General features: G+C 32.4%; 1 protein-coding gene across 3 annotated transcripts in view; it reads right to left on the bottom strand.

Moving 5' to 3' along the window:
• LOC106690948 (serologically defined colon cancer antigen 8) overlaps positions 1-12,309 on the bottom strand; it is a 52,094-nt gene continuing 39,785 nt past the window's right edge. For all 3 annotated transcript variants that reach the window (XM_014436555.3, XM_014436556.3, XM_014436557.3), the window contains 2 exons: positions 7,955-8,034; positions 1-1,330 (listed from right to left, as the gene is read on the bottom strand). In XM_014436555.3, coding sequence (XP_014292041.1) covers positions 96-1,330; positions 7,955-8,034 — 1,315 coding nt within the window. In that variant the 3' untranslated portion in view covers positions 1-95. The remainder of the gene's footprint in view (positions 1,331-7,954; positions 8,035-12,309) is intronic.

Genomic DNA, 12,309 nt, shown 5'->3' with positions numbered 1-12,309 from the left:
TTTATTACTACTGAGCTCCATAATAATATTAATATCATTTTCTAGTATAAACTTAGCGTAGCTATTGTTGAATTGACAATCTGGCAGTTAGGTTTCTATTTTTTTTCTTCATAAATGTAACCTTCCGATCCATAGTTACTCCTATCTCCTTCTACATATGCCTGGTTCGTAGGGTCCGGCTGGTAGTTTACCTCAGAAGGATATGTTTCACCTGTGCCTTCATACTCCTGGCCTTGATTGTACCCTTCACCTTCAACCTGGCTATAACCTTGGTTCTGATCGTACTGTTCTGCCCCTGTTTGATCGTACGCCTGATCGTGGCTATACTCAGCTGTGCCATCATATCCTTGATCTTGGGTGTAATTGGCGTCTTGCTGCTCGTATAATTGATTTTGGTCATAGGCAACCTCTCCTTGTTGGTCATAGGGTTGTCCTTGACCGTATCCTTCATTACTCCCCTGAAACACCGGATTCTCTCCACCGGGCTGAATGTATTCCTGGCCATGCTCGTAACCTTTAGCTCCCTGACTGTACACCTCTCCTTGGTACCCTTCCATTTCTTGTTGATCGTATTTTTCTCCTTGATTATAATTGTCTCCTGCTCTTCCATCATACTCTTGCCCTTGGCTGTATTCACCTTCAGTTCCTTGATCATATCCTTGGCCTTGATTGTATCCTACATTGCCACTTTGATCATATTCCTGCCCTTGATTGTATCCTACCTTGACACTTTGATCATATTCTTGCCCTTGATCGTACTCTACCTTGTCGGATTGATCATATTTTTGATCTTGATTGTATCCTGGCTTGACACTTTGATCATATTCTTGCCCTTGATCGTATTCTACTTTGCCACTTTGATCATATTCCTGCCCTTGGTTATACTTCTCAGCATTACTTTGATCATATTCCTGCCCTTGGTTGTACGCTTCTGAAGCTGTTTGATCGTAGGTATCATGTTTGTATTCTCCAGTTTGATCTTTATTATAGTTGGGCTCATCACCATATTGCTTTACTGAATTCTCCTGATGAGGTTGCTCTTTCTGTAAGTCTTGGTCTTTGTTATCTTTATAAACTTCTTGAGGATATAATGTATTATTTTCATTATTTTGTTTATAACCTTGGAAGACTCTTTGCTGAAAATTATTTGTTCCCTGCATATTGTGAAGTTGCTTTTCCCCCATTAAATTTTCGACTTTTTCATTAGCTGTTTTGTGAAAGCTTTGTTCCGTGGGCCCTCTAGATGGGCCAGAGGTTTCATTTTCCTTTCTACTGTTTATTTCTAAATCGGTGCCATTCTCATCTTTGTAATTTTGCAGTCTGTCATCATCTGTAAGAAACAGTCACTGTGATATGAGTTTCAATTTAAAGAAAAGTAGAACCATATTTAATTGACCTCCGAAATTGCTTTTTTTAATACCTTATTAAATAAAGCAGAAATAAACATACATTAAATTGAAAGTTTTATATTTAAATGATTACGATCTATTATTACAATTTCATATAATTCTGTTTATACAATTTTCTTTTTCTTATAATACAATTCTCTTTTGTCATTAACACTACATTATCAATTTTTTAAGTTAAATTTTCACATTGTTAAATAAAAATTTTAAATGGAAAATTAATAATTTAGAATAAGTATGTATATTCCATCTACTTCTCCTGTGAACAAATGAAAGACATTTAAGAAGTAAGCATAAAAAAGTAAGCATGCGATAAAGCATCTAAATTTTGCCTAGAAAAAAAAATCTGATTAACTAATCTGTATTTTCTAGGTGAAATTTTCAGTCAATAAGTATTTAAGTTTAAACTCCGTTCCTATGAACTTATTAACAATAAAACAGAATCTAAATTTTTTTTAGATCTATCTGGAATCAGGTTCAAACCTGATAATTTGATTATCCACTTGATTTGCAACATTATCCATTTATTATCATTACATTAAGGGCTCATGGCCAGAAGAGTGGCGTGCCATAATATTAAGTCCCTTTTGCAAACTTGTATCACTTTCACGTGGTAACTTTGAGACGGGAACCTACCAGGTAGGTTTAAGTTTTAATCAGCAGCTCATCAAATTTAATCGATTCTATTTATGCAAACTCTAGGTTTAGGTTTATTTAAATAGGGTACAAAGTAAGGTAAAGATTTAAATTTGGGAGGAAAAAAGTAAAGAAGTTATCCGCGGAAGGGACCAAGCCTGTGCAAGTGAGCGATGTAATGAACTTTATTAGTACCACTGCCTTTTATGTTCGGAGGGTAAATCCGACATAATTCGAAACTTAACTAATAACGCTAGGCAATACTTAATTGGTTCAACGTCCATTTGAAATCTTGTTTATGGCTTTCATGTCTTACATCCGCATCACATATGCATTTGTAAATGGATAGCTGTTTTTTTTTATTGATTATTTTGCTGATCCCTGTTATAAGAAAAAATCCACTGAACCTGTTGAAAAAAGAAAAATGAGAGAGGGCCTTACCGTTGAGACGGTTTCGTTGGCTAAGTTCGTGTCAAATACGAAGCCCAAGACAATGTCATCCTGCAAATCCCTGCCATCGAAGCGGACATACGTTACTACGCGGGGACGGTAAAAACAAAAACACTTTTAATGTTAATCGCCCGTGCTATTAAGGCAGATTTTGCTCTTTTAAACAACAGTTCTTATACCAACAAAATTATTGGGGGATAGAAACTTCGAAATAGACGCCTAAGAACTTGATAGATGGATGGATTGACGGGAGAATAACCGAGAAGTCGGTTCCCAGTTTGTTGGTCAATGTTCGCCCGTTTCTCCTCAGTGACTAGGGACAGTTTAGCTAAGAATTAGTTATTGGAAGTACACCTAATGCATTTCCATTAACTATCCATTTATTAGAAATTATTAGTGTTGATTAAGGGTGGTTTTCAATGATGTTTAAGATCGTCTCGTTGTCCCTTGATGGGAAATAGTTGGAATAACAATAATTATGTGACAAAAATAGAAATAAACAATAGTTTGATGATTTTAAAGCATATAATTACATATTATGTGAGGAAATGTATGGAAAGTAAAGTGGCGTCGCATTGCAACTTTCCACTTAAGCAACCTTAGAAATTAGGTCACTAAAGTTTTCTAAACTTCCTTGTTCCTCAAACTATGGATTTAGTTGATCCTCATTTTCAGTTGGCTTAAGTTAAACAATTGAACCCACAATAAAACCATTGATACTCAGTTTTACTGTCGTAATGATTACTTCAATATCATATCTATAAAACGATAATGAAAACGGTTTTCAAGACTTTAACTTATTTAAATATTACATTTTTAAACTTTATCCGTTTCAGCGTATTTTACATTGTAAAAATTTAAATAGAGAATTGGCTGATGTTGGAATGAATAACTAATTAGTTCGATTATTCTTAAATTTGCCGATGTTTGTTTCCAATGACGCTAATGTTAGGTTCATATGTCCCTCAACAAATACCATTGGGATTCTCGTTTTATTTTATCCATTGCTGTTTCGTTTATTGTTGTTCCAATTATTAATTGTTTATCACGTCATTCTAACTTGAAAAGTATTTAGTTTAAATTGTGTTCAAAGTACAAAAGTATTTATTATAACTTGTGAATTGTGTTTTTAGTATATTTTTTTACGATTTATTGTCTTGTATTTACTGGACAAGTAATAAATTTATAAAATTTTATGAATTTAAAAACTGGGAAGTCAAGTATGTATTATTAAATTCAGACCAGTTGTGGCTTATAACTCATCAGGTTATTATTATATCGTTACTATTTTATTGTAATTATTGGAACATAACTGTCGACTTATCGCTCAAAATGGATAAATGAACTCCATTGGATCCTTTACAGTTCTGGTGGAGCATGAATTCCCATAAATATGAGTCACTGTATGCCGTCAAGTTAAAAATGGTCTGAACTAAAAACCAACTAATGGTCTGAACGAAATAGTATGTAATTACTAAAAATTATACCGAATATCAACTTCTAATAAATAGTCTGGGAATACTATCGAACAGACTATTAATTAATTATAACCCTCCACTACCTTCTCTGGATCAAGGGTGTGGACTGTATTGTTGATGTAACTCTGGTCTCGTAGACAATGGTTAGAAACATTCTGACTGGACACTCAGATGTGAGAAGAGCTCCAGCCACCAAGGAGACAATATATTCTCACGGTACCGTCAAGGAACATGTAACTCACAGAAACGATGGGGGACTTAAGTAGTATGTTGCAAAGAACGATCGTCGATGATAGGACTGGTGAATATAGAGCACATAGAGTGTGCAAAAGGTCTGTAGCTCAGGGAGTAGAGGCACAGGTCTTTGCAACCTGGGAACTGCGGCGGCGCCGGTTCAAATCTGCCCTGGGGAGTTGACTTTTATTTCTGTTGTGGTCCCACGACCCCCCACCATAGTATTAACGTGGTACCTCGTAGACAACCTCCCGTATGTCAATTTCCTGCATCTATTTTTACTTAAACACTTTCCACAATATGGGCATGTCAGTTACATTTATTTGGGTTCCAAGCAATGTAGGAATCGCAGGGAATGAACTAGCTGATCACGCTGCAAGAGAAGCACTCGCGCTTCCTGGATGGGGTAAAGCCATTTTAACTCCATCAGAAATGAGCTAACCTCTTGGAAATGAAGTCAAAGATAAATGGCAATATTTGTGGAACGAAAGCCCAATGAGTAAATTGAAAATTATTAAGAAGGATGTCAAGCCCTGGGGTACTCCAGTCGCAAATGCCGTAGAGAGGAGGTTGTACTGACCAGGCTGAGAATAGCTCACACGAGGCTCACCCACTCCTATCTTATTTCAAAAGAAACGCCTCCGAACTGCCAGTAATGCAACAATAATCTGAAAATAAGCCATATTTTCCAAAAATGCCCATATTTCACACCACACCTCAATAGCTTAGGACTAAATCCAGATATTCCAAAAACTCTCGGAGACAATGATAAAACAATAGAATTTGTGTTTCAGTTTCTAAAATCACAAAATTTACTGACAAAAATATAACATTGAACAGAAGAAAAAAAAATAATCAAATTAAAAAATAAATAAAATTAAACGAATATAATCAAAATTAAATGGGATATAAATGGCGTTGATGACCAATGAAGTTTGGCACCACTAAACAAAAACAAAGAAACTTCGTAATGAGTACATGTATAAAACTGGAGGTGTGTCGAAAACAGAGGTTCCTCCAGAGATGACGTACCCCAGAGATGATCGGTCTCAGGATAATGGCGTGGAAGAGCTAGTGAAACACGCCAAGGTGCCTTGAAAGGGGTTCCTTACCTAAAAGTAGGAAGATTCCCATTCAAAGAACCCTACAAGGGAGACAACTGCAGAAACCAGCTTTGCAAGTCATATAAACCTATATACCTCCTTGTAATGAGAAAGTTCCGCGTGAACTTCATTATGATCAGGCGTTCGCCAGCTGCTAGATGAGCACATCATTGACGGCAATACGCCTCCAGGAAAAGCAAGGGATGATATGCTGTGATACTATGCTGAGAGTGTGTTTGGACGCATTGGGAGCACTATATCTTGCTGCTTTTTAACGTATTCTCCCCCTTCAAAAGCGTCTTTTTGCCTTTATAATTTGAGAAATGTGAAGCATTTATCAATATATATGCCCTAGTTATATATGTCTTAGTTTGAAATTATAGTAAAATATACCGTTAGTGCTTTCTTTATCAGAAATATCAGGAAATACCCAAATAATAATTAGTTTTAATTTTTTTAATTATACTTTGATAATTTTTAAATTTTTATGTTGTTATTTTTTTATTTATATTTTTATATTGCTTACTGTGTTTTTTTATTTTTATATGAATAGTAGTATTTTTCATTGGTTATTATGCTAAGAAAAACTATATATTTTATTATAAAAGGTAGTAAGATGTGACAAATTATTACTGATGATCTATTTGAACCAACGTAGCAATGTTCTGTATTCTATTCTTCAAAAAAGAAAGCAGTTCTAGGATATATTATTTTTTTCATTTTATGTCATTTAATTATCCTCTGTCTTTTGCGAATTAATAATAGGTTATACCTATTCTGAGTTATGAATTCTCAATTTCTAATGGCAGACGGCTTAGGTTGGCCGTACTTCAAACAGAAGATAGCTTAAACAAGAATGTTCTTTTCCACAAACCTACGTTTTCTCTGTGACGTGGGTTTATCACTGAGTGCCCAAACAAATCGAAGTGACAAGATGCACGTAAATACGTACCCAAATAATAAGAGAGTAAATAAACCCGTACCACAGCAACCCCTGAATGAGATCCGAACCGTTTGGGATCTTAACCATGACATTACACCATCTCATACGACGATTGCCACCACCGAGGTTTTGATCAAATTCAACGTGCTTGCACTGCCACAGCTACCATACAGACGGACCTAGCTCCCAACATCTTATTTTTATTCTCGTGAATCATAAAATACCTGAGAGGGAAGAGATTCGACTTGATTTCAGCGGACAAGGCATCCTAGACGAAGTGCCTTAAAAGTCTTCATCTCGAAGAGTTTCAGGGAGGCTCTGAACAATGGAAAACGCTGGGAGTGGTGTATTGGTGCCGGGGGATCTTATCTAAAAGCTTTTTAGTCCATTGTATACAAATGTTCTATACATTTTTGATTCAGAGTCTTGAAACTTTATAAACAGACCATGCTTTATAACCATACAGTAAACTGAGTGAGGTCTATAAGATAATTCGAATAATATTCGGTTATCACTATTTTATAGGGTAAGCAAAATGGAGTAAATCTGCCAAAATGCGCTTTAAAACGATTGCTCCAGGCTTGAAATTTTTCCTTGTTATCCCAAGAGCTACGATTTTAGAGGCAGACACCAAGATTAAAATGACGGAACTTAACAAATAGAATTGTGTATCCAACAAAATATTACTAGCCTGCTTCACTAGTTTGTTCCCTTATTTCTGATTCAAAAATTAATTAATTAAATTTTATTTTACTGTGCAACCTTCGAAAACACATTAAATATAATTTCATCATTAAAAAAAATTTTTCGTAGTTAATTTCTTCGACTTCTATTTGTAAATATTATCTTTAAAATTCATTTCGTTCTATTTATATATTTTTTTACAGCCATTCTGCTTTAATATTGATTTAAAGAGTAGAGGGTGGCGTTAAAATAATTTCTATTACATATGGAGTGTCATAATTGATTAGTATATTTTGTTTGTCGCAAGAGGGGCTGTTAATAACATTAACACCAGCGGTCAAAACCGCTGATACTGTCGTGGTGTTTAGGAAAATCATGACAGTGGTCATGATTTAATGACAGTGGTATTACTGATGTTCGATTTGTACAACTTTTGTGCCTTTATTTTTAATATTTACTTTTTATTGGTATTTAGAAATATCAAAATAGTTTATAAATCATGTTTGAATGCAACTGACTAAATAAGTTTTTCCATTGACTTCTCATGACTTGACTTACCATTTTTCTTAAATTTGACTTACTCATGTATTTACCTATATTACTTAGTGTTTCTTGGTTGCATTATTTTAAGCTGTTGGTTCTTTTTTTTTGTGCTAAATATGTACATTAGAAACCATTTAGACGTTTTCATGATTGTTAAAAAATCACGCCATTGTACATGGACTTTGCAAAATAATTACTTGTTTGCACTCAACTTATCATTTATAATTTATCATATTATTTTAATTTCCCTTTTATATGTGACTGAAAAAGAATTTGTGCACAGCTAAATGATCTAATAGTTCTATACATGTAATTATAAAAAAAAAAAAACTAGAAAAAAAACTAAATTGATCTAAATGCGTAAAAGCTATTTAAAGGGGAGCATTGTTTATCTGCCTGTATGGGAGGTTCAATCAAAATATTGTAGCTCCAAGCGCAAAGCGGGTGGGCAGTTTGCCTCAAGAGGTTTGGGAATACCTCGCCATTCGTTGTGTTGTGGAGCTTCTAGTTTTCTACTCACAAAGTCTATATTATTCTGTAGCTGGGCCATTTCCTCCCTGCAAATGGAAAAATCACTTAGCTTGTCCAAACATAGTCCATCGCAAGCCTATCGCTGGCAAATTGTAATTTTTTTTTTATGAAGTAAAAGAAAACTACAGAAGTCATCACATTGCTTTTTATACACAACTAAATAAATATTTAATATATATGTAATTAATTATTTTATATTGAATAAATATTTTAGAAATAAAATTAAAATTTATTACTCTTCTATGGTTGGGTAATAGGGAGAGATTTTTTAATATTATTTTTTTTGGTTTCCTATACTAATAGATCAAATATCTGGAAGAAATATTGAATTTTAAGATTATTTTTTGAAATTATATTAATTGTTTTTGCTATTCTAGAGAAACAAATTTACTATCATAAATGACGTATTGATAATTTATTCAAATTCCTTTATTCCTCCTCAAAAAAAAAAAAAAAAAAAAAAAAAGGTCTTATTAAAGACTGATCGAAAATAAAATTGAACTGTTTATTGGGCCACCAAACTGTATACACTAATATTTTTTTCCCATTGTCTCTGGAACAGTCCAGTGTAAAACAAGAGAGCTAGAATTAAAATGTGTGTAGAAAAAGTTAATTTTAAGAAACAGACAAATATGAGAAAAATTATTCGTCCGCCGCAAAAAATTAAATTTGGCCTCATAATACATTCACAAGGTAGTCACAAAAAAACTTTTAGGCAAAAATGACGATTATTTCAAATGTATCTTATCTATAAATTGTTTCCTGTCCTCAATGTAGAAAAATTATTATAATCTCATAAACGGAGAGGATTTTAACATACTACCTGATTCGAGAGTTAAAATAAGAGCTTTGTATTATTGGTTTCTAATTTTGAAAAACTTGGTAAATTTTTGCTAAGTTATTTGGATGGACTTTCTGAAGACGTAAGGGAACTGAATGAAGAACAGGAGGAGTGGTTCCGGATATCAAGATGGTGGAAAAGAGATATCAAGTTGTAACAGGTAAATGAGAGCCGGTTTATTTATCATAAATGATCAAAAAAAGATTTAAAAAAAAAACGATTTCTTAAAGTATTTTTCGTAATTTTTGTTGAGTTTGGTCAATTCTATTTTATTTTCATTTATAATTCTATTCCTATTCTAAAATAAACGTTTCTGTGTATTTAAAAAAAATAAATACTACATTTTGAGCTTTCCAGCCTGTATTGATTACATTTAAGCTTGTTAGGCGTTTTGAAATACTTAATATTTTCTTCATCAAGCACTAAATAAAGAAATTATTTTTTAGTTATTTAGTTTACAGTATTTTAGGTTAAATAATTTTCCCTCCTTCCAAAAAATTTATATATTATGATAATTTTTCTCACAATATATATATATTGGCTTTACTTCAAAAATGAATCGATAAAGTAAATCTGATATTTTTCTATTATTTAAAGTACTTGGATTATATATGTTCGACTCTGAAACACTTATGTGACACTTAAAAACACTGTTCCCTTGTGTTAGGGTACGTCCGAGATGCACGCTGGTTTTCTGAGTCAGACAGTCGACGTTCATATAATACTTTGTACTCTTATAATACTAAGCGGAACTGGCCATAATTCACCAGCGTGCATATATGCACTAGCAGCCTGACTCAGATGTTTACCGGAATAGTTTGTTCAATCCGGTTTCAAATGACCTGTAATAAGAATTAAAATTTTAAATGGACTGTGCTTATTAAAGCGATCTCCAGTACTAATGATCCACTAAGAAAAATATTGGAAAGTACTCACTGACAATGCTCATAGCGTAGGTTAGGATGACGGGAACCAGATACCCACTTTCATTCTCTACTTTTAATGATTTCTCTGGATTCTGGTCCATAATAATTGAACTAATTATATAACCAAAAAAAAAGGAAAAAGAATAAACCTTTATTGTACAAAGGATTGTACGAAGACCGATACGGCCATGGTCGGCGCCGACCACAAGACTGACAAAAACCAACGTGTATCTTGAGCGTACCCTAACTGAAGAATAACATGAGATTGAATCAATATACATGGAGGCAATATGTCTAGGGAGAGCTTTAAAAGTAGTGTAAGTCCAAAAAGAATCGTGTTTTACTCCACTCCAATTTATTGTAAAACAAATGATTTTGAGTAAATTTTAAAATCTTCAACGGGGTGTAAATCAATCTATTTCAAAAATTTTCTGGTCTATATTTTTTTCTACTTTCCCTTCCATCACTAGACATGATATGCTATTTTCTCAAGACATTAATATGAAATTATTTCAAGTTCAACTCATTTTTCACCTTGCACCTGCAGCAGCACATGAAACTTTTTACTACATATATTATTTTGTTTAATTAAATTTGATTGCTTAAATGGAATTAGTAATCTTAATTATTACTACAATTAATTAATCTCGTGATAATGTAATCCCAAAAGTGAATTTAAATAAATTAAAAAATAGAAAATGGACTCGACTGGTTTTGCAATGCAACGCCTCATACCAGAATCATGATACACAAATATAAAAAACAACAAGATCATGTTATGCAATTAATATGGTAAAATGTATAATTAAAAGTATTGTATTATAGTAGAATTTTTAATGCTAGGCCTGATGTTTATCACTTCATCCTTAACAGTTTGCTTTAGGTTTAAAACCAAATTATCCCATTCTTATGATAACTTTACCAACATGATGGAATTCAGCATTGCATCAAACAGTAAATTGTTGCGTTTTTACAATCTCATGTCATGAAAAGTTTTATTCTATTGTTTATTTATTTTTATTATTAAATTCACAATGGTGAAAACTTAAAAATGAGGGGTAGCAACAACAGTGGGGAAAATGGGGGTGATAATTTTTAAAACTAAAATCTTAACGTAATCAGTTTGTATTTATGCAATAAAGATTTAATTTGACTATCGCATTAACCTAAAATACAAAGTATTACCTTGGTTCACTCTATGCAGCATAATCATAGTTAAATGCTCTGACGTTTTTAACGCCACAAATAAACTACAAGTATTTGTAAAATAATTCATGACAGGTACATTAGCTTCATGATTAGAAAAAGTGTAATTATGTTAGGTTTAAATTTATCTGTTCAAAGTTTAGTATTTACATTTTAATAGAAAAAATGCAACAACTATATAATAAAAACTACATTTTTACTGTATTACAAAAATATTTTTCAAATTTAAATTTTTTTAAAATTCATTTTTACATTACTAATTATATTGTACGAGAATATTGATTCTTGATACATCTGTTAACAATTCTTTACTGTTCAAAATGTTCAAGATACCAATTATTTTTTTCCACTCAATAGGTTATGCACAAAATTGATTTTGTGTACTTCTTACTTATTAGCTAAATTAAATACGCCAATAAAGCTTCATAAAATTATATTCAACATGAGTGAGAACTGATTTTTTTTTTTTTTAAGTTCGCTTCAAGTTATTTCCATAACTTGCAAACTTCCTCAAGGCAATGAGCAAAGGTTCCTTTCATCGTAGTTCGGTGTTCTGGAGATTTCCACCATCGAGCGAAGTTCTTTGCAACTATTCCACACTTTACTCAGTCGCAGAAGGAGGCTTTGATTCTCTCGTCTCAGATACACGGCTTCTTCACTGAAAAGGTCAACTACCAATTCTAGGAAATCTATTACCGACGCTAGGTAATAGGGATATTACTAAACTATTAGAGTCATATGACTCAAGAAAAAATGTAAAATATTTTAAACTAATTAAGTTTTACAACTAAAAGTTTACGAAGATAATCTTCTACTTTTACTAAATACAAATAAACATTTAAAAAATGAACTATGACCTACAACCACTAAAACCCTAGAAGAGTCGGGGGTAGAGAACAGTGTAAGAAAGTATCGTTTCTGGACCAAAGGTTGTGCAAGGAGTTGATGTAGTTTTTCATAATTTTTCAGGCTGGATTTGCCCCAGGTGGGTCTCCCAAACCCAAGGTCAATCCACTGCTAATATTACAGAATATATAATATTAGAAAATAAACTAATATAACAGATTGAACTAAAATAATAAAATATAATATATGATAAATATAATGATAAACTAAAAATAAACTAGAACAAACTAATATAACAGAATAAACAACTTTTTTTATAAACAGTATCAACACTGAAAATAAAATAATAATAATAATAATAGTCATATTTATGTATAGATATTAAAACATAAAATTGTCATTATTTATAAAATAGTTTTATGAGCTTTTTGGTACTTCAAAGGATTAATATTAAATTAAAATTCATATTTAAAAAAATATCT

This window comes from Halyomorpha halys, unplaced genomic scaffold, assembly GCF_000696795.3.
Source record: "Halyomorpha halys isolate HHAL.00 unplaced genomic scaffold, Hhal_1.1 Scaffold1987.1, whole genome shotgun sequence".
Lineage (NCBI taxonomy): Eukaryota > Metazoa > Arthropoda > Insecta > Hemiptera > Pentatomidae > Halyomorpha > Halyomorpha halys.
The sequence above is the reverse complement of the archived record's forward strand: the minus strand, read 5'-3'. Positions and strand labels throughout refer to the sequence as shown.